The 27,276-nt window shown below is 35.6% G+C and overlaps 1 protein-coding gene across 4 annotated transcripts in view; it reads right to left on the bottom strand.

Moving 5' to 3' along the window:
• Positions 1–27,276, bottom strand: part of Slc16a10 (solute carrier family 16 member 10) — a 111,041-nt gene that overhangs the window by 27,073 nt on the left and 56,692 nt on the right. For 2 of the 4 annotated variants that reach the window (XM_015500190.2, XM_048789317.1), the window contains exons 2-3: positions 9,635–9,779; positions 5,332–5,785 (exon numbers count right to left, since the gene is read on the bottom strand). In XM_015500190.2, the coding sequence (XP_015355676.1) occupies positions 5,332–5,785; positions 9,635–9,779 (599 nt within the window). Of the gene's footprint in view, positions 1–3,764; positions 3,895–5,331; positions 5,786–9,634; positions 9,780–25,530; positions 25,629–27,276 lie in introns of those variants that run through there. The other 2 variants (XM_048789208.1, XM_015500186.2) reach the window with 2 other exon arrangements.

Here is a 27,276-nt window from a genome sequence, read left to right as displayed (position 1 = left end):
TGAAGATTATAGTGTGATAGTTTGTTAGTGTTTTATTTTTGGGGAGGGGAGGGAGGGATAGGAAGGGCAGCAGAATACAATAGACACTAGTATGGTCCTACATATAAACGTGGCTGTATAACCAATGTGATCCTGCAATCTGTACATGTGGAAAAATAAGATTACGTACCCCATTTGAATCAAATGTATGATATGTCAAGATCATTGTAATGTTTTGAGCAACTAATAAAAAAATTAAATAAAAAATAACAAAAAAACACAAATATATATATATATGAAATAAATATATGTAAAATAAATTAAAAACCCAGTAATAATGTACTTCCTCATGAATAATTTGAATTAAGTTCCTCATTAAAGATAACATGAAGCCATTAAAAAAAACAAGCTAATTAACACAATATCACAGATTTCAACAAATGATTCTATGATCTACTTGATAGAGAATTATGCAGGTTTAAAGCTTAACAATTAAAATTCAACCCAATGATATGTTATAGAGTCAAAGAGTACAGATAGTAAATAGCTGATTTTCAAGGTGAGCAGCACTTCAGAGATGTGAAGACAACTAAAACTAAATCATCGTTCTCATACGAGGATGGAGCATTTGGTGTCACTGAGAAAAGTCACATCACCATTGTCATTCTTAGGCACTTATCACCATTTGCCTGATGTGGCCCTCTGTTCAGTGCTTCACCAAGACATGCAGGCCTGAGGTCAGACTGTGGCTTTAAGTCCTGCATCCTGTTCTTCTCATACACACCACCAAAGACACGGTTGCTTCAAAGAAATAGTAACTTCTATTTATATTATAATTTCAGCATTGGCATATAAAGCTGTGGGTCATTGCAAAACACATCAACTGTCCCTTCCCATCAACAGACAGCATTAGTGGTTACTTGATTATTCTGAGGTTTGCTGATTTGAGCTTAATTGTTAAATGTTGGATGAACATGAATATACTATCATGTCCTGTAAGAACAAAATGTAAAAAAATAATTACACCATGAGTTCAAAGATTAAAATGCTGAGATACAGCTGGGCATGGTAGTGCACACCTGTCATCCCAGTGACTTGAAAGCTGAGGCAGGAAGATCACAAGTTTGAGGCCAGCCCCAGCAACTTAACAAAGCCCTAAACAACTTAGCAAGACCATGTCTCAAAAACAAAATTTTAATTAAAATAAAATAAAATGGTGAGAAAATAAATACCACCTATATTTGTTATTTTAGGCTTATTTATAATATATTTAGTCATTGAACAAATATTTGAGCACCTTCTGTGTGCTAGGTGTATCACTGAACAAAATAGAGCTTCTTCCCCTCATTGTAGATTTTACACACACACACACACACACACACACGAAGACAGAAATCAATAGTCATTATAAATAAATTATAAATGTTAGAAGTGCTATGAAAGAAAAAAAAAAGATATGTGAAGGGGTTTGGGAATGCTGAGAGGAAGAGAGAAGGAGGAGGAGTTTTAATGAGATGGTCAGGGAGAGCCTAATTAGAAGACAAGGAGCAGGATGAGGAGCAGGAGCTCAGTGAGCAAGAGAGACCTGGATAAGATAGGAAATCAGAGAGGTAGGAGAAGCCAGATCATGGAGGACCTTGTGGATCACTCTAAGGACATTAGCTTTTACTCTAAAACTGAGGGTTTCCGTCAGGCTGGGGATATAGCTCAGTTGGTAAAGTGCTTGCCTTGTTTCCACAGTGCCCTGGGTTTGATCCTCGGAATCCCCCCCCCCAAAAAAAAAAAGAAAGAAAGAAAAACCCTGAGGATTTCCTCATTTCCACTGAAGAACTCTGAGCTGAGGGACATGCTTGAAAAGCGTGTCTGTGGCTTCTTTATGGAGAACAGACTGCAGGGGACAGGGAAGGAAAGGGAGACCAGATAGGAGGCTACTAGAGGAGCCCCAGGAGAGGGGAGAGTGGCCTGGACCAAGGCACTGGTAGTTAGAATCGTGAGAGGTGGCCAAATCCTGGATATGGATCTGAAAGGAAGGTCACCAAGACTTTCTGACTGGATCAGGGTTATGGAATGCAAGAAAGAGGAGCTAAGGATGACTCCAAGGTTTGGGGCCTGGTCAACTAGAAGGATGGAATACCGTATTCTGAGAGGAAGATGGCTGAGGGAGATGAAGTTTTGGATGGTATATTCAGGACTTTAGGGTTGGATATGTTAAGTCTGAAACACCTAGCAGTCATCCAAGTGGAGATATTAGGTAAGCCGTTGGATATACAACTCTAGTGAAAAAAATCAGGAGAGGTTTAGGCTAGAAATATAAGTCTGGAGTCTCTGGTGTATGTATGTATGTATGTATGTGTATATATATATATGATGTTTGAACTCAAGAGACTGGATAAAGCTACCAGTGGCATAACAAAAAACAAAAACAAAAAAACAAAGAACAAGGAGCAATCCTAAGACATGCTGATATTCAGTGGGTGGGGGGGAAAAAGAAGGAGCCAGCAAAGAAACTGAGAAGGAGTGATGGGGAGATAGGAGTAAAACCATGAGACTCTCACGCTCCTGGAAGTGAGGTGAAGGATAAATAGGAGCTATAAGAAGTCAGCCCAGAAGACACAACACTCAAGCAAATGGGCAACTCACAAAAAAAATTGGAAGCAAATGCTACTAGGAATGGTTGTTTAGAAAGTTAGACCTTACCGAAACCGAACCGTACCCTTACAATGAGATTATAAGCGGGTAAGCCTAAAAGAGAGGTCATTTGACAGCTTCCAGGAATCAATGAGTCTTTGTTTTTAAAAGTCAACTACAAAAAGACAAAATATCCAACAGTACTTTGAGAACAAGCATGTACAGTCTCTCTCAAATCATCATATACAGCCTAGCAGGTAAAAATCACAGAATTTATAACAAAGCATGAGAGCACTTCAAAGACCTAAATTGAAAAATTAAGTCCCTAATAGATAAAAGATCCAGTTGTAACATAAGACCTCATGCTCATGGCCCAACTCCAATGCTATGAAGCTTTTCTAACTACTTTTCCAAATGGCAATCATCTTTCTCCTCTGAATCTTCTATACCTTCCTTTAAAACCACTTGACTGGCAATCATATTGTCTTACATTTTAAAAACTCCCATTTTTATGCCAGAACTAGGATAGATATTTCACATATATTTTTTCTAATCCTCATAGCAACTCTGTAAAACTGACTTTATCTCTATTTTGTAGATGAGGAAATATGCTTAGAGAGGATGCCAAAAATTATACAACTAGTTAGGGACAAAAACCAAGATTTAAGTCCAGATCTGTCTTACTTCAGAATCTTCACTTTTAGCCCACTCTATAATACTGCCTTTTACCTAAAAGTACCACACTAATAACCATCAGTCACTGTTTCTGTGACGTTGGGTATATTTAATCTTTTAGCACCTTAGTCTCCCCATCCATGAAATGAGGATACATACATTGCCTTGCTGTGAAGACTGAAGAAGAGGATGTATGTAAAAGTGTCCTATAAATCATTACAGTTATTGTTAATATATTTACTAGGTTTTATGCTCCTTCAGAAGAAGTTCATATATGTTCATGTGTGTCACCTTCAAAGGTCAATATAGGACTTAATATGAATTGAACATGATCTACTCATCTTTGGAAGGATTCGAATATCTTTTCCTCATCTAAGGAAAAAAACTGTCATCCCATTCCATGAAGCCAGGGTTAAGTACCCATAATCCAAACCTTCAATTATAACAAAGTAATACACTCAGTGCATCCACCAAAGACAAGATTTAAATAGCTTGCAAGGCATTTATTTAGTAGTCTGGTATTTCCACTATAAAGTGGTTTTCAATGCCAAAACAGTGTAATAAAGAGAAAATTCCAAATGACAAATGTCAGTGTTTTTTAAGAAATCGTGCCTGGAAAGAGAAGAGCAAGGGGAAAAGGCAAAGTTTATTAACAGAGTTAACAACCCTTTATGTTCCACACACCATCTGATTTACCACCTCCTGATACAAATAGTATCTCTAACATAGTGTAACTCATCATCCACTATGTAGTAGAATACAAGCTAGAAAAGACCCAAGTTCACAAATGTAGTATATACACAGAATAAAAAATTTGAAGCTAGTGTCAATTTGTTTATCATTTATCATCTATGTAGATCTGCAAATACCTTTCAACCACAAACAGTAAGAAAAAAAGAAAGAAACATACTAAGCACTTTCAAGCAAATTTTGCCAAGGGAAAATATTTTCAACACTGCTTATTCTTGTTTTAGTATTAAAAGGCTAAATTTTGCTTTGAAATAAACATAAACATTATAATCTGCTTGAGCACTTGAAATTCTAATTTCCAACGAAACTCTAGCTCTCTTCCCTCATTTACAACTTGTTTAATGTTTCTCAACTACTCCTCTGAATAGAATTCCCATTTTCCAAGTGTCCCACAAGTGAATATAATGCTTCATGTCAAATTCATTGGCTTTTTTGCACATCTTCTAATTTCTACACTCTTCTGGTAAAAATAATTTATTAATGTTGGCAAAATCATTACATGAGCTATGTCCCCCGATACGATTAGCAAGCTACTATGGAGAGCCATTCTCACACGTGACTGGGAGACTCCCGGTTTGGGTCTGAGGCGCTGTGACTAATCTGTGTTGGAGCTTTCCCGGCCCTCTCCTGATGAGAGAACCCGCCCGTGTGGGGGTGTGACTGACCACTGACCCCGGGGGCCAATCACTGACCCTGAGCTTGGAGTGCGGCCCCCCTCAACCTTCATTGGATGGAATTCTCCCCTGAATTTCTTGTTCCCCAATAAAAGGCTACTCCCTGGCGTGCTCGCTCTCTCTCTCTCTCCTGCTAGCCCTGAGTAATCCTTGCTGCCCTACGGGTGGTTCGAGGTTGGAGCCAGAGAGGGGAGCCGTCTCGGACCTGGTCATAGAGAAAGGTAACTGAGTCTGTGTGTTTTATTTCGATCTCGCTAGTTAATTTTTATGCCAAGAACCCCATTAATGAAACCAATGCGCTGGCCGCATGGTAGAAGCTACCTCTAGAAAAAGTGACCTACCAAATGTTTTATATTGATTATATAATTGCTGTAAAATTTTAGTCTTCTTTTTTGTTTTTGTTTGTTTGGGTTTGGAATTTTTTAATACACCAAAGCACACCATGAAACAGACTTGGTTTAATGGTCCAATGGATGAGCTGACCCTATCTTGAGAGACCCTACTTTCAAGAGTCCCTGAATTAGAACCAGGACAACTTCAACCTGATCTATCTTGCTCTTTTAAGAAGTTTTCCTGTGTGAAATGATAATATCTGTTAGCAGCAGAGCCAAAGATGTATACTCACCAAGTGAACATAAGGCACAAAATATCCAAAAAGTGCAAGTGGTATTCCAACTGCCCACACTGCATAAGCAGTCACCTTGAAGATTCCAAAATTGAAAAATTTTTTTGGAGGACTGAACTTTCTCCTGGAAAAGAGGGAGAATCTGCTGCTTTCACTCTCTTTATCTTTGGCACTGGAAGCAAGAGGTCGGTAAGTAAAGCCAGCCAGAAAGAGAACAAACATGAAGATGCAGAGGACCCTCAGTGTGTCAGAGAGGCCCACACTGCCAATCAAAACCCTTAAAAGCAAAGGCAGCAAAATTGTGAAGACACTGCTGCCGGCAGTGACAATGCCATTCACCAGTCCAAGACGCTTCTTGAAATAGTGTCCCAAAATGACCAATGAAGGCTGGTATGCAAAGGAGCAGCCGCAGGCAAATATGATTCCATAGGTAAGGTACAGAGGCTCGATGGAACTGTATAAAGACGAAAAAGATGGAAAGCAGCTTTAATTAATTTTATCATGTGCTTGGTAGAATAAAACCTTATAGTAAAAGTAGGTTTTATTTAACCAACATATTTTCGATAAATAAAAATTGACCCCCAAAAAAGGGAAGGAAAACCTTAATAAATCCAGAATGTAGCTAAAAATATTTTAAGCTAATCTGAATATGTGAAAAATGATGGTTAAGGTCATCAGTAACTTTGGTCCCTCTTCCCTTTCCATGGATTTCTGGAATTGTGTTCCCTACAGCTCAAAAATAAAGGTTGGTGACAGGAAAGGTCTTGTAAAATTGACAGTAATTAAAATAACAAAAAAATCTTGTCTCAATAAAACTTTTAAATTAGCATTTTAAATTGTGAAAACTCATTATTTCATGGAGTTTTCCCAGGTATTTGCTAAGAAATATAGTAAAAGAAAAGGCTGCATTTGATATTGTCTTCCCAAGGTTATATCAAGAACATTTGCACAGAAGAACAGTTGTGTCTCATTTTTGCTGGCCTAAGGGCTGTAGAACAACCTTCGCCCTGTGTTGCACTGTTCCCAACATTGTGCAAGATAACAAGAAATCATATTCTGATTTCAGGAAGGCTGAATTAAATGTGTCCATTAGTGATCCTGGTTTGGGAGCCTTAAGGCCATGGACATCTCAAAAGAAAAATAAATGATTAAAGAACTTTATAGTTTAACCAAATAATTATACATTTCTTAGAAAGGCAAAGGATCATATAATTTCATGTTTTGGAACAATTAAGATAAGCAGTAAAAGAAAACTAGGTTGTTTTTTTTTAAAAGTCTAATTCAAAAGGCTATCAGTAGTAAAGGCAAACAATTTATTAGAAGCTAAGATAGATAAAGTTGGTTAATAATTAAATTTTGGACAATAATGCTAGTCTAGCAATATGCTGAGGTAATCACAAGGAGCTCTAGAATCTAATAAAATTAAGGCCTGTTAGCAATTCTCTCTGAGATGCCCTTCTCCCTCAATTAAGCTGCAGCTAAGCACTATCTTCAAACCAGGCTCTGGAGTCACTAATGGTTTTCCTACATTTATCTCTCCTCACTCTCATCATCTTCTACTCAATCTCTATTCTACATTCAACAAATATTATGCAGCTACTAGGTACCAGGCACCTGGTGAAAAAATATTAAACATTTGGTTCTGCCTTCAAGCTGCTCATAGTAGGCTAAGTTAAAAAATAAAAAATACATCTACCCTAAGAATACAGGACAAAACATAAAACAATACTTTATTCTGCATCAAATTTTCCACAGAAGCAGTTTTTTAGATCATTGTAACTTCTTAAATTGTCAAATTTTAAAAGCAATTTTTAAGCAAATAACCTAAAACTACTATTAAACATTTTTCTGCTTCCTTCAAAGTATATATTAAAAATAGTATTGTTAGGTGTGGTAGCACATTATAAGAGAAGAGAAGAGAAGAGAAGAGAAGAGAAGCGACTCAGGAGACTGAGAGGCAGTAGGGTCACAAGTTCGAGGTCAGTCTCAAAAATTTAGCAAGACCATGTCTCAAATTAAAAAAAAAAAAAACAACCTAAAGGGCTGGGGATGGAACTCAATGGTAAGGCACTCCTAGGTCCAATCCCCAGTACCAAAAAAAAGGAAATAGTATCATTATGAACATCAACTATTATGCCTCAGTATTGTAATGCTGTCAGTTATAAACCAGATAGCCAAGTGTATAAATCAGAAACATTCTTTTAAGCATTATTTATTTTTATTTTTTGCAGTGTTGGGGGTTGAACGCAGGGCCTCATATGTACTAGGCAAGTACTCTACCATGAAGCTGTATCTCCAGCCCTACAACACTAAATACTAAGCACTTGTAAAATTAGTCTCATCTCTTTCCTTCAAAACGAAGTACATGAGCCCTTGTGATGGCACTTTCACTGATGCTGAGCCTTTTTTTAACTTTATTTCTAGATGTTAACCTTAATAATAAATTATTCAAGTTGCTGAAGTTTAACAACTGAGTAAGTACAATATAAATCACAGCTATCTGCAAACGGATTCAGAAAAGGGGCCTCTGATGAGATCCAAGATGCTGGAGGCTTTCCTGAGAAGGCAGAACTGAAACCAGAGGAAGAGTGCTTCTACTGTTTGATACTTAGAATTTATACATGTTTCCCTTGTTCCTGTATATTGCTGTAAAATTTGGTAGCCTTTAACCAGCAGGTTAAATAACAAAATTAAATAAAATGTGAGGACATTACATGGGTCAATCTGATTTCAAAATTTTGCTTCTCTTGGACAGGGAGGAAAGTAGGAGAAGAGAAGAGATGAACTGGGTGACAACATAAAATATATTTCAGAATTTTTATTTCCCAAACTTAAAAAAAAAAAAAAAACTTTGAAAAATAATGCTTGTTTGTGTTTTGTCTACCAAAATGGGAAAGTAACAGGTTATACACGTTTCTACCTCTCAATCCTCTCTCCCCCAAAGCCTGAGTATTGATACACTCAGCAGGTGGTAGAGCCACAGTGATAGATAATGGGTAACTGGAGGTTTCAGATCAAAGAAGTGATCTGATAAGGCCTACTAACACATGTTATATTGTTGTCAAAAAAGAACTAAAAATAAATGATCTCACAGAATTGCCTAAACAATATCTTATTTCAGACAAAACTTTTTTTTCTTTAAAATGAAATTTAGGAGAAAGAAATCATAAAAGCAATTTAGAGATACAATGTCTATTTTCTACCCAATATAATTTTTTAAAATCTAAATAAAATTTTAAGTTAGGTAAAAGAAGTATAAAAGAGGCTCATTTTTAAATTTGAGGGACAGGTGTGTGTGGTTGAGGATAAAATCAGAATTCAGTTGGCTGAATACTAAATACTTTTAAATAAACATGGCAAGAAATGCAAGTTTGACTTTTTCCCCTTAATGACCACAATCATGTTTTTCAACTAAAGCAGCATGAAGATAGGTAGGGAAGAGAAAGAGGCAGGAAGTGAAGATAAAAGAAAAGATAAACCACTAAGGTACAGAGAATGGAAATAATCTTAAGAAGTTTTCTTATTAATCAGTTCCTGTTAGCCAGAGCTACAAATTAAGCCAGAGTTTTTCTGAGGATTATTCTAACCGTGCAAGGGAATTACTAGGACAACTGGAGTTTTGGCTAAGCCCATCGGCTCTACGAGCTTAGTATCTTTTCAGTACCCTCCATCTTTTTTCTAATAGACACAGGGAAAGTACTTTGACTTTAAGGTTTGTTCTAAGGTGTACTTAACTACTTCATTTTGTCATGATATTCAAACATTTTAACATAATCTTACAGGCAGGATTCTCTACCCAGGTTGGAATTAATCTTTAAATTTAATTTTTAAAATTTAATCTTTAAAAAATGTGGGGAAAAGTCTTATTCATATTAATAAACATATTTTCCTGTCGGGCTGATGAACAACCTCTTTAAAATACCACTTATTGTACCCCTCAGGCCTCAGATGGGGATGACCTTAAACTCGGGCCATTGTTTCAGATAACTGACAACTATAACTTATTTGCTTTAGAATTTCTATGTGAATAGGAAAAAAAAAAAAAAAGAGAGAGAAATATTTTTCTCTGGCTCCAAAGAACACCTATATCCTGACTGACATAGACATCTTATTTAGGCATCGCAAACAAAAGCATTCAAATTCAAGATCTGATTTGCTGATATGAGCAAAATTTCAATTTGTAAGTCCTACTGCTTAACATTTTAAGCAAAGAAAAAGGGATCACTCCTTGTAAAGTTCCTGAAAGAAAACTTCAGGTATTTAACACTTTTTCAAAAGCAGCATGAAGAAATCAAGTTCTTACCTTACAAAAGAACTGGACATGAGTCCAACAAATCCAACAGCAGCACCCATGACAGCTGTTTTCCGACAGCCAAATATGTCTGTGAAGACACTGGCTATGGGGCAGCAAAAGAAAATCATTCCCATGGAGAGGGAACTTACCCATGCTGTAAAAGATGGAAAGAGAAAGACATTATGACATGGTAAATTATATTTGTACTTATTCCTCAGAATATAATACACATTTAGAAAAATATTCATGCAAAAAGTTATTGTTCACACTGATGAATGGGGGAAAGTTAGAATAAATTAACAACAAATCTGAACTATAGCTCAAAGCAATATTATAATTAGTCTAGCAATTATGTTTAATTGAATACTTGAAAAGTTTGTACTTGTAAGTAAATTTAAACATTCCCCTAAGATCCAATCTATCTTAATATCTCTCTGTGACTTTAATCTATGGAAAGATATTTATATAAAGAAAATAAAGTGATATGTTTAGGAATGTATTCCTAAGTGGTCAAATTGCAAAGCAATGACCACTGAAATCATGACAGTGGTTAAATTTTATAACTATTTAAAGGATCCACTCATTTGAACCCAGCTATTAAGGGGAGATCATTTGCATAGGGCCTGGGCTTAGTTCCTTTACTAAGGAAACTAACTGATACACTAGTAGATAGCTTTTTACTTGAATAATAGTTACTGGGTATTCACTTCATTTATAAAACTAAGCATATGATTTATCTTCTTTTCTGAAAGTATGTTATCTTTTACAATAAAAAAGAAGAATCCAAAGTCATAGCTTCTGGTTCTGATTTATGAAAATCCAAAACAAGAAAACCAAAAAGGAAGAAAAATAAATATTAAATACAAATAATTATAATTTGGGGCTGGGGATGTGGCTCAAGCGGTAGTGCGCTCGCCTGGCATGTGTGCGGCCAGGGTTTGATCCTCAGCACCACATACAAACAAAGATGCTGTGTACAAAGAAAACTAAAAACAATAAATATTAAATAATATAATTCTGTCTCCAAAAAAAATAATAATTATTATAATTTTGTGCCAAAGAAATCAGTGATCTCGCATAATAATCAGTCCTAAGTCAAATCTCCAACTCTGAAACTATAACATGTCCTTGGGCAAGCCACTTCTCCTCTGATTCTGTTTTCTTATCTTAAAATGGATCAAATACATACCTCTCCAGAATTATTAAGGATAAGAAAAAGTATACCTAAACCTCAGTATCTGGCATATGAGCACTTAATATATATATTTTTTCTCCCCTTGAGGTGCTGGGGATTGAACTCAGAAACTTCACATACTGGGCAAGCATACCACCACTTAAGTATACCACCAGTCCACATTAGCACTTAATAATTTAAAATTTTAACAACAACAAATTGTCCTATAAAATGAAGTAGATGATCTCTACTAATGTACCCAGTTTTAAAATTTTCCTCATATATTTCTCTGTTTTCATAACAGATAAAGAAAGCCCAAACCTATCTAATAAGCTTTATTTTTTATCTTATTTATTTATTTATTTTTGGTGGTGCTGGGAATTGAACCCAGGGTCTTTTGCATGTGAGGCAAGGTTTAAATCCTGGCTTTACCATAGTAATAATTTCATTTGCTTCTTTGCCTTCTTGCATTTTAAATTATTTTTAATTATATAAACAGTATTTTAATCATCTATATTTCTATTTCTTTTATTCCCTTACAAGAAAGAAGAGTTCAATCTGAAAATGCAATGAAGAAGCGGGGCAAACAGTGCCATCTTGATTTAGATGTTGGTATTGGGGATTCAAAAGTGAACAACAGAGGGAGGTTAATTGACCAAATAAGTTGGCATAACCCAACCCCACACTTGCAGAGCCTCCCAGTATGGATCTCCTTGAGAAGACATATTATTTTTTAAGTCTAATCTCTTATATAAAAATTATACTAATCTGAAATAATTTAATCCTATTCAGAAAGTTTAGTAATTTATGTTTAAGAAACAATCTAATATTAAGACTAGGCAGATTTAGGGAAAAAATCCTAACATCTACTTTTAGATATAAGCACTTTTTTAAAAATTATTTTTTAGTTATAGTTGGACACAATACCTTTATTTATTTATTTTTATGTGGTGCTGAGGATCAGACCCAAGGCCTCGCACATGCTAGGCGAGCACTGTACCGCTAAGCCACAATCCTAGCCCTAGATATAAGCACTTTTAAAAAAATTTTTTTAACTTCTTCTTTTTAGTTGTACATGACAGAAGTATGTATTTTGACATATAGTACATACATGGAATATAACTTCCCATTTTTGTGATTGTACATGATGTGGAGTTTCATTGTATTCATGTATGAACATAGGAAAGTAATGTTTGATTCATTCTACGGTCTTTTCCTAATCCCATCCTCCTCCCTTCCCTTCATTCCCCCTTTGTTTAATCCAGAGAATTTCAGGTATAGGCACTTTTAAAATCAAATAAGATGCTGACATTAAATAGTAGACCACGTCAAGGAATCCAGGAACTTATTATTACACATAATGCTCATGAGTCAAGGTTCAAGGAAAAAATAAAATTGCACAAGTCTGTAGTTACTGTGGATTTGGGTGAAACTATACATGTTTTTATCTTCTTTTCTCTAAGTATGTTATCTTTCACAACAAAATAAAGAATTAGAAATCATAACTTCCTATTCTGATTCTGTAAAAACTCAACCTCAAAAGAGAGAAATAAGTGCAAATAATCATAATTTTGTGCTAAACAAATGAGTGGTCTCATAGGACATCAAGTCTATATAAAGAATTATAGACTTCAAAAAAAAAAGAATTATAGACTTCATGTTCATTGAACAAGCACTAACAGCAAGATATAATTAAATACAGCTTCTCGTCCTGACCATCCTCTTAAAATTTATTCAATTTATTCCTGCTTTTTACCTGTCACTCAAAAGACTCATTGTTGGAGCCTCACTCCCTCTAGCCAAGTCTATCTGGGAAAGAGTCAAAACAGCTCAAGACTACCTCTCTCCTCCACTGGCCTTCCTCTGATCTGCAGGAAACACATATCCTTTGCAAATTCCAACTAGTCACCCCTGTGTAGCTCTTGCTGTGGGAGCAGTTCTCCAGCAATTAACCTCTCTCCTTGTTGGATTTCTTAGTCAACTCCCAGTTTTATTCTGTGCTCCCCAATGGGAGGGGAGCTCTTTAAATGTCTAAGAGATGCCTCTAAAGCCCTTTTCACTAGCTATCAAGTGAGAGAACATGTACCCCTACTTCTCCCATGAAGTAAAGAAGCCACAGCATATTATTCTTATTTTCTCAAGAATCACATGTTCTTTCTTGGTCCATAAGTATCCTTCTTACGGGTTTTAGAATCCCTGACTCTTGAACACCTACTATGAAATGCTATATGAAATATCTCATTTCTAAAGTTCACACTATAGTATCTTAGTACCTCTGCTGAAATGCCAATAGAATATTCTGATATAATAATAATAATTAGCAACACATGAAGTTAGGCTGGTCTTCTGATAAAACCTAAGAAGAAATTAATTCTTGAATGGATAATTGCTTGCGACTGCAAACTCATAAATTTTGCAGTTTTTGTAAAGTTTTAACGTGGTATCCAAAGAATTCAAGGTCTTATTGGTTATTACATACACCATAAAAATTGAAGTGGCCTGAAATGAGGTCACTTCCACTTTTGAACAACAAAAAGCCATTGCTGTGATGTGCAATAAAAGTTAATGGTGCCCCACAAAATAAACAAATTAAGTTAAATGAACTGTTGTTCTCTAGCTTGCTCTTTTTCCTTTTTTTGTACTGGGAATTGAACCCAGGGGTGCTTTACCACTGAGCCACATCCCCAGTCCTTTTTATTTTATTTTGAGACAGGATCTCACCATGTTACTGAATGCCTTGCTAAATTGCCAAGGTTGGCCTCAAACTTCTGATTCTCCTGCCTCAGCCTCTCAAATCACTGGGATTATAGGCATGTAACACCACGCCTAATTCTTTCTTTCTTTGCACATCTATGATTATTATTAAAGACTCAATAGAGCTGGTTATTGTGCTGATAACATATTTGTTGAGCTCAGATCATTTCATTTAAATCTTAAAATGCTACTCTAATGTGGTACTTTTATTAAGTTCATTTGATAATGGAGAAATGCAAATACATAGTCACTATATCTAGCATGGTAAAAAAAAATTTCAAATGCAAAACAGCCCTAGTTCCTCTATGTCATTCTATCAAATACTCACGTGGGGTTTCCTAATACTGTTGAAGAAACAAGGTTTTTTTCCAATGGAAAATGTGCTATTTTCGTTATTTTTATACTGTGATACAGATCTACAACATCCTTCCCTATTCCATTAAAAACACCTAATGGTCTGAACTTTGTTCTCAATAGAGCACTTGCCTAGCATTCACAAGGCCCTGAATTGGATCACCAGCACTGAATGAATGAATGAATAAATAAATAAATAAATAAATAAACAAACAAACAAATAAATTATAAAAATTTCCATTATGTTTCTGGTATTGTCCTAGGCTATTGAGAATATAAATACAACTAAAAGATTTCTCCACTTTCCAATAATTTTCAGTTTAATAACATATATGCAAACAGAGGTTCAATTAGAACCCAGAGAGAATGTGCTAAATGTTTTAAGAGAAATAGGTGCCAAAGGAATGCTTTAGGATATGCTTGTATACTCTTATTTGAATGTGTAAGTGTTTTACATTGTAGACCCACCCATTAAAGATGTCAGACAGAGAAATCTTTATCAAATATCAGGAAGCTTTCTTTCCAATTTCCCCAGCCAGACTGTTATGGTTTACAAAATGTGAGGTATTCCCCCAAAGCTCATATAAGAGACAATGCAAGAAAGTTTAGAGGTGAAATGATTGGGTTACGAAAGCCTTAACCTAATCAGTGCATTGATCCCCTCGTAGGGATTAACTGAGCTGTGACTATAGGCAGGTAGGGTATGGTTGGAGGATGTGAGTCTCTGGGAGCATGCTTTTGGGGTATATATTTTATGAGTTGAGCTTAGACTCTCTGGTTGTTTCCTGGTGCCATGACCCCAGATGCTTTCCTCCTCTACATCCTTCTGCTATGATGTTCTACCTCCTCTACAGTAACAGAGTTGGCCATGTATGGAATGAGACCTCTGAAACCACGTGCTCCCAGATAAGCTTTTCCACCTCTAAAATTATTCTTGCCAGGGCCTTTGGTCACAACAGTGAAAAAGCTGACTAAAACACAGACCATCTTTTTTTCTGCTCCATTCTCACTGTATGGCCAAGAAAGGATGCAAATCATTCAAAGTAAGATTAGGTTTCCTATTTAAGGAGATTTTTCTTGCATACTACTAAGACAAAAGGGTTGTAATTATGCAAAAGTATATGACTATAAGGGCAAAGTGTACAACTAAAAGGGAAGATTTACTGTAGTTAAAGATATATTTATCAATATTCTTTTGGCTTTTTTGATGGTCCCAACTTGCATTTCTACTCAGTCTTGGCCTCTTTTAAGATTCCTTTGCTCTGTAGTAACACAACATCATTCTAACAGCTTTAAATGAAATTAAATGAAAAAATACATAAATTTTCATAAAATTATTTAAAAAATAATTAAATGAAAAAGTACATAAAGTACTGGGATTACAGGCATGTAATCACCATGCCTGACTATTTTTATTAATTTTTAACTTTTTAATCTATTTGATATTATTTTTGTTCCTTTTTTTCTATCAGTGTTGCAGTTGTTATTTTATTTTTACTGTATTTCTATAATTGGTTTGATTTTATGTTATTGTTGTTAATGCCATTTCTTTTCTGTTTTCTAAGCAGCAGTGCTGAGAAAGTTTAGTACCTGGAACATTTTTGGTGGGTTTAACCACTGAGCTACACCCCTGGGTCCAGTTGAGAGAAATTGTGCCTTATTACAACTATACCCTAGTCCTACTCAAGCCTTGGCAGATAGTTGAATTTAAAAGATAGATAAGGAAGATAAAAGCCCCTTGCTGATGACCTGGGCCCAAAAAGACACAGCTAGGGAGAGCCTGAAGCCCCACTTGGACTCTGACTCCTGTAGCAATAGCAGAGAGAAATAACTCAGTGTGGAATCAGATCTTTAAGGGACCTTAGTGCTGGCCACTCCTACACCCCTTCAGACTGCATATTGCTAACAAGACTAGAGAAGTAACCACAGAGGATGCCCGCTATCTACAACACACCCACCTTCACTACTAAAAGGACTGACTCTTTCAAGACCTACAGAGAAAGATGATACCTCAGGCTCTGACACAATACACACTGGGTCACAATCCACTAATCACAAGTGAAGAAGCCACAGTGAAACTATACCACAAAGTCCATTTGGAATTAAACTCAATGTTACAAAGCAAACTGATATCCCAGGGCCCATGATCAAGAGGGTTCACTCAGAAAGCCCTCACATAAAAATGAAAGAGCTATTCATTCTAAAAGATGTGCAAATCTCAACACAGAAAGGCAAGAAGTATGAGAAAACAAGTTAATATAACTTCTCAAAAAGTGGATAACTCTCTAGTAACTGATTTCAAATGAGGGGATGAAATTCCATAGAATTCAAAACAATGATTTTTAAAATAATAAATGAATTCAAAGATTATACAAAAATATATAGCTGAATGAATTAAGGAAGACAGGATATGGGAAAGCAATTCAATAGAAAAAAAGATTTTAAAAAAGAAACAAACAGAAATATTGAAATTGAAAAGCTCAAAAAGTCAAATAAAAAGCTGAGTTGAAAGCCTCATCAATAGACTAGATCAAGCAAAAAGAAAAATATAAGGACTTGAAGACAAGTCTGATAACTATCACATCAGACAGAAATAAAAGAAAAAACTGGGAAAGAATGTATAGAACATAAAAGATCTATGGGACACTATCAGAAGACCAAACTTACAGATAATTGGAATAGAAGAGGGAGAAGAACTACAGGCTAAAGGCACAGAAAACTTATTCAGTGAAACAATAGCAGAAAATTTCCCAAGTCTCAGAAAAGACATGGACATCCAGGTGTAGGAGGAATTTAGAACCCCAAATAGATAAGACCAGGAAAGAACCTCTCTTCAACATGTTAAACTGCCAAAAGTACAGAATAAAGAAAAAAATATTAAAAGCTGCAGGAGACCAAGTGTCAAGTCATACATAAAGGAAAACTCATTAGAAAAAACAACAAAATTTGTAACAAATTCTGAAGGGGGGGCATGGAATGTTGTATTTCTAAAAGAAAAGATTTTTAAACCTAGATTACTATAACCTTCAGAACAAGACATTCCCAAGGTAAGCATCACCTAAAGGAATTTATCACCATTAAACCAGCATTATGGAAGACACTTAAAGAAATCTGACACCCAAAGAAGAAGCAAGATAAACACAATCCTCAGAGCATAGGTCAAAATTAATCTCAGGGTAGATCAGCAAGTGAGAATTAGGAAAGAATCATATAGCAAATCATCAAACACCTAAGGAAGAAAAAAATAGATTATTAAAAAAAATGACAGGAACAAGTACATGCATTTCAATAATCACCCTGAACATATATGGTCTTGATTCTTCAATTAAAAGATGCAGACTGCTGAGATATAGTACATATCCTCAGCATACTAGTTCTTGCCTAGTATATATGAGACCCTGGTTCAATCCTCAGTACTGTTAAAATATATATATACATACACACACACACACACACACACACAGACTGGCTTACTGGATTAAAAAACAAGACCCAACATATGCAACCTGTAAGAAACTCATTTCACTGGCAAAAAATATACATAGACTGAAAGTAGAAGGATTAAAAACAATATTTAAAGCATATGGAATCCAAAAGTAAATAAGAGAAGCTATATTTATATCCAACAAAACAGAAAGTCAAAAATCAGTCAGAAGAAACAAAGAAGGTCATTTCATAATGATAAAGGGAATAATCCATCAAAAAGACATAATAACAGCAAATATATGTGCACCAAATATCAGAGTACCTGATTAAACAAACATTACTGCTCACAAAGGGACAGCAATAATTGTGAGTGACTTCAAGTATCACACCTTGCCAATAGATTATCCATATTAAAAAAAAAAACAAGAAAGATACATCAGAGTTAAATTAAACAATAGATCAAATGGACTTAACAGACATGTAAGAATATTCCATCTAACAGCTGCAGAACACATATTTTTTCATCAGCACATGGAACGTTTTCCAAAATAGATCATGCAAAGCAAGTCTTAACAAATACAATTCTTGCATCTAATCAGATCATAACAGAGAAAATTAGGATGCAACAGCAATAGAACTTATACACCTGGAGACTGAACAATACATTTTCTAAATTTTTTATTGGTACATTACAATTATACAAAATAGTGGGATTGATTATGCCACATTCGTACATGTATATAATTTGATCAGTCTCATTTCCCAGTATCTTCCTTTTCCCTCTACTCCTCCTTCCCAAATAATATACTCTTTAACAACAGTGGGTCAATAAGAAATCAGGAGAAATGAAAAAGAAAACACCTACCAAAACCTATGTGACACAATAAAAGCAGCAGTTAAGAGTGAAGTATATAGATATGAGTATATACATTACAAAAACAGAGATTTCAAGTAACCTAATAATGTATCTCAATGTCTTGGAAAAATTAGAACCAAACCCAAAGTCAGTAGAAGGAAAGAAATAATAATGATTAGAACAGAAATAAATGAAACAGACTCTTTAAAAAAAATAGAAAAGATCAATAAAACAAAAAGCTGATTCTTTAAAAAGATTGAAAAACCCTTAGCCAAACTAACCTAAAGAGAAATAAGACAAAATAAAATAAAATTCGAGGTGAAATGGGAGATATTATAGCAGATATCACAGATACCCACAGAAATCAATTAATTAGATGAAAATAAATTCAAAACTGCAGAAACAATGGACAAATTTCTAGACGCATAAACTTACCAAAACTAAATCAAGAGAACATTTTTTAAAAAAATTTTTTAGTTGTAAGTGGATGCAATATCTTTATTTTTATTTGTTTATTTTTATGGGTGTTAGGGAACGAACCCAGGGTCTCACGTGTGTGAGGCAAGCACTCTATCACTGAGCTACAACCCCAGCCCCAAGAGGACATTTTTAAAATTAAGTAGACTAGAAATAAGTAATGAATTGAAACAATAATTAAAAATCTCCCAACAGAGAAAAACCCAAGACTGACCAGATTCATGGCTGAATCTTACCAAACTTAACAAAATTTTAAAAAACACTAATACAAACTATACCATAAGAAAAAGAAGGAACCCTTCCAAATTCAATCTATAAAGGCATTACCCGCTACCAAAACCTGACACACACACACACACACACACACAAACAATTGTAGCCCAGTATCCAATATCCTTGAAAAATATGAATGCAAAAATTCACAATAAAATACTAGCAAATTGACTGCAACAGCACATTAAAAAGACCATACACAGGATCAAATTGGTTTCATCCCAAGGATTTAAGGATGGCTCAACACATGCAAATCAAACCTAATACAATACATAAATACAGTCAAGGATACAAATCACATAATCATCTCAATAGGTGAAGAAAATGCATTTGAAGCAATCCAATATCCCTTCATAATAAAAATCCTGAACACACTATGTATACAGGAGGATCATACCTCAACATAATAAAAGCTGTATATGACAATCCCATAGTCAACATCATACTGCATTCGTTATGATGAAAACCTGAAAGCATTTCTTCTAAAATAAATGTGACAAGAGTGCATACTCTTGCCACTTTTATTCAATATAATACTTGAAATTTTAGCCAAAGCAATCAGGCATGAGAAAGAAATAAAAGGGATATAAAAGGATAGGAAGAAGTCAAATTATTTCGGTTTGCATATGTTGTTATTTTATACTTAGAAAACCATTAAGAGGGCTGGGGTTTGTGGCTCAATGGTAGAGTGCTCACCTAGCATGTGTGAGGAACTGGAGTTGGTCCTCAAGCACCACATAAAATAAATAAATAAATATCAAGATATTGTGTCCATCTACAACTAAAAAATATTTTAAAAAATTTTTTTAAAAAGAAAACCATAAAGACTCCATCGAAACACTCTTAAAACTGATAAATTCAGGAGAATCACAGCTTCTAGAACAAGAGTTTCCTGTGTTTCTCCTTTGCTAGCAAAGCAATAAAACTTCTTCTTCTTTTTTTTTTTTTTCCCTCAAAACCTTGTCTTCATTATTAGATTGGCATGGGGACAAGGATTGAGCTTTTGGTAACAAACTGGTGACCCAGATGGAACCCAAGAACAGCCCCAACTCCAGCTTTCTTGGGCAGGCCTGCAACCCCACTTCCATGCTGAAGAAACAAGGTGGCTGATGAAGTTGTTGAGAGCTGACTGCTGGAGGGTTAGGAGACAGGTGAGTTTGCCTCAGGTAAAGAAACTACTCCTATAAGTAATGAGAAGGATTGAGGGAGCATCCCAGCAGCTGCCAAAGCTTCTTTTGCTTCAGGGAACTCCTGCCTTCTCTCCCTGAACAGTAGAGTAAGGATTGCTCCATCTTTGTCCACTTTGAGAAAAAGAAAACCGAACACAGTAACACAACACCCTTGGCCATCTGACTGGTGAAACAGGCCTGCTAGATGTTTAAAACCAAAAACTTGGAGACCATCATCAAGGAAGCAATTGGACAAGGAAAAAGCAACCAACATTTTGGCCTTTCCCTCTAAGGTCAGCTAGGACCCAGGGAAAGATGGGACCCCTCTAAAGGCCCTGCAACTCTGTATGATCCATGCCCTATGTATGCCTTGTCTAGCCAACTACGAATTGCCACCATGGACTTCTGGACTGCCCTGATGCTCAATATCATTAACTGTCATGTCCCACCTGTTAGAGAATAAGGACTTTGGGTCACTTCCCCCCAACTTCACCCTCTCTTAGCAGGAAGCAGCTTCAAGATGTTGTCACCCATTTTTCCATAGAAATGAAATGTAGAAGGGCTGGGGTTGTAGTTCAGTGGTTGAGCACTTGCCTCGCATTCGTGGGGCCCTGGGTTTTATCCTCAGCACCACATAAAAAAAAATAAAAAAATAAAATAAAGATACTGTGTCCATCTACAACTAAAATTAAAAAAAAAAGAAATGAATAATAGAAATTGACAGTGGGGAAATGTGACAGTGATCCACTTTATGCTTTGAATGTAGCCCTTGCTGCTCTGCTACTGCAACTTACTTTTTTTTTCTCTTAACACAATACCTTTATTTTATTTATTTATTTTTATGTGGTGCTAAGGATGAACCCAGCACCTTGCACGTGCTAGGCGAGTATTCTACTGCTGAGCCACAATCCCAGCCCCTGCAACTTATTTTTAAAACTAACATGTTTCTTTCTCTTCCTCCCTCTCTCTCCCTCCCTAATCTCAGAGAAATCTTCCCCATCCTAGGTAGAGTTATCTGTCCTTGAGCACCCACCCACCATAGGAAGGAATTCAGACCTCTAGGACAATACCAGAAGTTTTGTTCTTTTATTTTTTTATTTTATTTTATTTATTTATTTGGTGTTTTGTTTTGGTATCAGGAGCGCTGAGCCACATCCCTAGCCCCTTTTTTTATGCTTTATTTTGAGGCAGAGTCTCACTAAGTTCCTTAGGGCCTCACAAAGTTGCTGAGGCTGGTTTTGAACTTGCAATCCTCCTGCCTCAGCTTCCCAAGTAGCTGGGATTACAGGCATGTACCTGTACATGTTCCTGTACAAAATCAACATACAAAATCCAGCAGTTTTTCTTCACACCATTAATGAACTTGCTCAAAACAATGGCTTTTTAAAAGCAAAAGGAAAGAAAGAAACAATGAAAATTAAACCTAAGTAATGAGATGCAAGGCCTCTACTATAGAAATTATAAAACACAGAAGAAAAAAATTGAAGAAAAACACTAGAAGGTAGAAGGACCTCCCATGTTCAAGGGTTGGGAGAATTAATGTTAAAATAGCCATATTACTGAAGATAATTTATAAATTGAATACAATCCCATCAAAATACCTATGTCATTCTAGAAAAGACAAACTTAAAATTCATATAGAAGCACAAAAGACCCCAAATATCCAAAGCAATCCTGAGCAAAAAGAACAATGCTGGAGGCATCACAAATACCAGATTTCAAAATATACTACAGAGCCATATAACAAAACAGCATAGTATTAACATAAAAATAGATACATATTCTACCAATAGGAAATAAATCCATGCATCTACAGTTATCTGATTCTTAACAAAAATGCCAAAAACAAACACTGGAGAAAACAAAGCCTCTACAACAAATGGTACTGAGGAAACTGTACAAGATGGATTCCTCTCCGCATGTACAAAAATCAACTCAAATGGATCAAAGACCTTACTGTATGACCTGAATCTATGAAACTACTATAGGAAACACTGCAAGATTAGCCAAGGCTACAAATTTCTTCATAGGACTCAAACAGCTCAGGAAATAAAAATAAGAATTTACAAATGGGATTACATCAAATTAAAAAGGTTCTGCATAACAAAGGAAACAAGATAACCTACAGAATGAAAGAAAATCTTTGCCAGATGTTTATCTGACAGGATTAGTATTCAGAATGTATAAAGAACTCAAGAAATTTAACAATAAAAGAACAAATAATCCAATCAACAAATGGGCAAATGATCTGAACAGATACTTCTCAAAAGAAGTAATATAGCTGGGCATGGTGATGCATGCCTATAATCCCAGCAATTTGGGAGGCTGAGGCAGGAGGATCACAAGTTCAAAGCCAGCCTCAACAAAAGTTAGGCACTAAGCAACTCAGTGAGATTCTGTCTCTAAATAAAACACAAAACAGAACTGTGGATGTGGCTCAGTGGTTAAGTATCCCTGGGTTCAAAAACAAAAAAGAAGTACAAATGGCCAATAAATATATGAAAATATACTCAACATCTTCATCTTTAGCCATCAGGAAAATAAAATTTAAGAAAAAAACTACATTGAGATTCCATATCACCACCCCAGTCAGAAAGGTTATTATCAAAACAACAACAACAAATACTGATGATGATATGGAGAAAAAAAAAACCCTTATACACTGATGAGTATAAATTTAGATTAGTATAGCCAATATGAAAAACAGTATGGAGGTTCCTCAAAAAACAAAAAACAGAACTACCCTATAATACAGCTATACTACTCCTGGGTATGTATATACCCGAAGGAAATAAAGTCAACAAACAAAAAGAGATACCCACATTCCCATGTTTATTTCAGCACTATTCATAATAGTCAAGATATGGAATCAGCTTGGTGCCTATCAACACAATGTATATATACACAATGGAATTCTATTCAGCATTAAAAGAAAATAAAACTGTGACATTTGCAGGTAAATGGATGAAGTTGGAGAATCTTATGCTAAGCGAAGCCAATCCCCAAAAAACTAAAAGCCGAATGTTTTCTGTGATTAGTGGATGCTGATCTATGATGGGGGACTGAGACATGGGAAGAATGGAGGATCTTTGGATCAGGGAAAGGGGAGGGTAAGGATGGGTTATGAGGATAGGAAAGATGGTAGAATGAGATGGACATGGTTACCCTAGATACATGTATGATTGCATGAATGGTGTGTCTCAACACCGTGTACAACCAGAGAATTGAAATGTTGTACTCCATTTATGTATTATGAATTGAAATGCATTTTGCTGTCATGTAAAACCAAGTAAAACAAATTTTAAAAATAAATATATTTTTAAAAATAAATAAATATTATGCATGCATGCATGCATGCACACACACACAGAGGAATATTATTCCCCATAAAGAGGAAAAAAATCATGTTATTTACAGGAATAGATGGTACCAGAGTACTTCATGCTAAGCAAAATAAGCCAGATATAGAAAGACACATATCACATGTTTTCTTTCACATGCGGAAACTTTAAAAAAAAGATCTGAAAGTAGAAGAGGGACGATTACGGAAAGGAAAGAGAGAAGGGAGGTGGAGAACAGGAGAGGAGCAAGAGAGAATAGTAGAAAGGATAGACGTGATCAATGCACAATATATACAGGTATGGAAATGACACATTGAAAACCCATTAATTGTGTCAATAACTAAAATTTTTTAAAAAGAATATCTTCTATAGAGTAGGAGTTTTTAATTTTGATTGAAATATTTGACAGACATTTACAAGCCTCTAGTAGACACACCAAATCATGAAATAAGGTCTCCACACTACTTTTCTGGCTGGGTCTATGAGATTTTCAATGTTATTATGGAGAAAGAAACTTTTTCTTAAGACCCTGTTTTAAATTGGGAACTCTGAGAACAGGTGGAAGAAAATTTAAACTATTGGGTAGAGAAAGTAAGAAAAGTGAAAAATCAAACAAACAATATATTAACTCCCATCCAAAATGATTCTGAAACTCAAATTTCAAAAACCTGAAGCCAATTTAATGCTAAGAAACTCAACCAACAAACTACCAATTAGTAAATAAATACAGTCATTAAAGATGAAACTAATTCTGTAGACTAGACTATACTCCAAAATATATATAATATACATATACTCCAAAATGTGTATGTTTAGGCTTTCAATAAAATAAGGAATAATTTCATTTTAAAAGAACAATAAATTATTAAACAAATGATCAAAAATGAAAGTACATTAAAAAGAATATTAATTAGAAATCTTGGGTATGAGAAAATATAGGCATTGAAGTATAAAAAATCCAATAAGGTTGGGAATGTAGCTCAGTGGTACAGCATGTGTCCAGCCTTTGCAAGAACCTGAGTTTGATTCCCAGCATCTCAAAAAGCAAACAAACACAAATCTAGTCAGTAAAGAAACTTATTATTCCAGATTTTAAAAAATAAATATGGGGAAAGATATAAGGACCTTCAAGAAAAATTTAAGGAACTTAAGGGCTCTTTCCTCAGGACAGAAAAGATATTTCTTCAAGTGCAAACCATGACGGAAAATATGAATAGAATCTGAGCCCTTCAAACCTACAACTTCTATAGACAAGCTAGTAGAAATAAAGTAAAGAAATCAACCACAGAAGAAAAGGTCATTGCAGTGTATAAACAACAAGTTGTTGTGGTTTGGATATCAAATATCTCCCCAACCCCAAAGACCCATGTGTTGGAGGCTCAGACACCAACACAGCAGTGTTCAGCGGTAAAACTCTGGGGAAGTAAGTGATTGGATCATGAGGGCCCTGGCTTCATCAGTGGATTAATCCACTGAGAGCTGAATGGACTACTGGGAAGAAGTGGGAACTATAGGAGGTGAGACCTGGTTGAAGGAAGTATATCACAGGGATGTGCCCTTGGGAATTACACCTTGTCTTTGGTCCCTTCTTCTCTCTACTCCCTGGCTGCCTTGAGTTGAGATTTCCTCTTCTATGCCCTTCTACCATTATGTTCTGCCTCATCTCAGGCCCAAAGAAAGGGAGCGAACTGACCATGGACTGAAACCATGAGCCACAATAAATTGTTCCCCCTCCAAGTGTTTTTTCTCAGGTATTTGTCACAGTGATGAAAAGCTAACATACAAATTATTTTCATCTTAAAGTCTATAAATTAATAAGAAAAAAGCTAAGAGAAAAACAGGCAGGAGGGCTGTGATAAAATATTCAGAAGGGAAAACTAATGACTAACATTTACAAAGATGCTCACGAGTAATCAGAAAAATACAAATTAAAAATAATAAATCTCAAATTGGCAAAAATTAAAAAGCTTAACCATATTGAGTTTTAGTTAGACAATAGGGAGAAGGAACTCTCTTACACCTTCCAACATAAATTGCAAGAGTAATTTGGCAACATCTAGAAAAGCTGAAGATGTGCATACCCCACATGCTAGCAATTCCATTCTCAGGCATATACTTCAGAGAAGTTTTGCACATGTGCCCAAGTAGGTATGAACAATAATGTTCACTGAAGCATCATCTGTAAAAGCAAAAAAGTGGAAAAAAGCCTAAATGCTCAGCAGCAACAGAATAAAGAAAGAACATTGGTATTAACATACAATGGAATATAGATTTATACATGTAATTGCAGTATAAGACATGATAGGAAAAATAAAAACAGATTCAGGAGAGTGATTACCTCTGGGAAGTAATGGATGAAGGGGATCAGAATGGAGAGGGGCACACAGAGGACCACAGTTGAGTTGGTAACGTATCTTTTATAAAATAGGAAAAAATTTAGGATTAGAGTAGTCGGTTTTAAGTATAGTCTATATGCATTGTTACTCCCTAGATTTTTCTGTTTGCTTGAAACATTAAATTTTTTTTTAAATGTTAGTTTTCATATCCTCAAAAGGTTACTTACCCTAGACTCCACCAAAACAAAGGAAAAAAATAGGAAAAACAATTTCAAACTCCTTTATTATAAAGCTTGCTTTCAAAATGGGAGAATATTGTACAAATCCAAAGTCTTAAAAGTCCATATACTCCACTGACTTGGAACTCCATAACTAGAGCTTCTTTCCATATTATATCATTAATATTTCTTATAAAAACACAATAGAAGGGTTCTCTATTATCACACACGCCCATCATTTCTGTACACTGACAGCACTTTGTGCTTGCAAATGAGTTAGTCAACTTGGAGCTGGAAGCCAGGGCCTCACACATGCTAGGCAAGCTCTGTGCCATTCAGGCACATCCTAAGCCCAAGGAAGTCATATTTTTGGCTACAAGTCCACAGATGCTGGCAAGTAGGATCACAACTCTGACATCTGCTGTGGGGCATAGATCATCTTAAAACTACAAGTAGTCTAAGATTATGCTCTATGGTTTTACCAATTCTGACTGCCTAAATAACAAGTATCTATAATTCTTGGAAACTTCATTCTCAGATTAAAAAAAAAAGCCAAGTGTTTTAGTCAGCTTTTTCATTCTGAGACCAAAAGACCTGACAAGAACAATTAGAGGAGGAAAAGTTTATTTGGGGGCACACAGTTTCAGAGACAACCGGCTCTATTCCTTGGGGCTTGAGGTAAGGCAGAACATCATGGTAGTAGAGTGTGGTGGAGAGAAGCAGCTCAACACATGGCACCAGGAAGCAGAAATAGACTACATTCAACTCACCAAAGACATGCCCCCAATGACCCACCTCCTCCATCCACATCCTACCAGCATACAGTGACCACTCAGTTAATTCCTGTTAATTCACTGACTGGAGTAAGGCTCTTATAGCCCAATTCATTTCACCGCTAAACCTTCTCACATTGTCTCACACATGAGCTTTTGGGGGACCCACTGAAACCATAACACCAAGTTTTATCTCAACAGTATAGTCATAATTTGAAACTTACCTATGTTGTTGTTGTTGTTGTTGTTAATAAGATTTCATTCAGCATGGATAACCCCCAGGAGGTCACTCTTCCTTCAAGTGGCATAGGGAAGTATAGGGGCCACATAATATATAGTTCCTTTCCACAACTTTGGAGAAGTTGGGCCTCAAGTCTGGGCCTGAAAATTCCTACAACTACTCAAGAGTTTGTGGACAATGACTGAGGAAACAAGCCATGCAGGAAATTGTCCTCTAGGTCACTCCATCTGAATGCAAGTGAATCCTACATGTTGGGGGG

The sequence above is a fragment of the Marmota marmota genome, unplaced genomic scaffold, assembly GCF_001458135.2.
Source record: "Marmota marmota marmota unplaced genomic scaffold, marMar, whole genome shotgun sequence".
NCBI lineage: Eukaryota > Metazoa > Chordata > Mammalia > Rodentia > Sciuridae > Marmota > Marmota marmota.
This window is presented reverse-complemented; position numbering and strand designations above follow the sequence as displayed.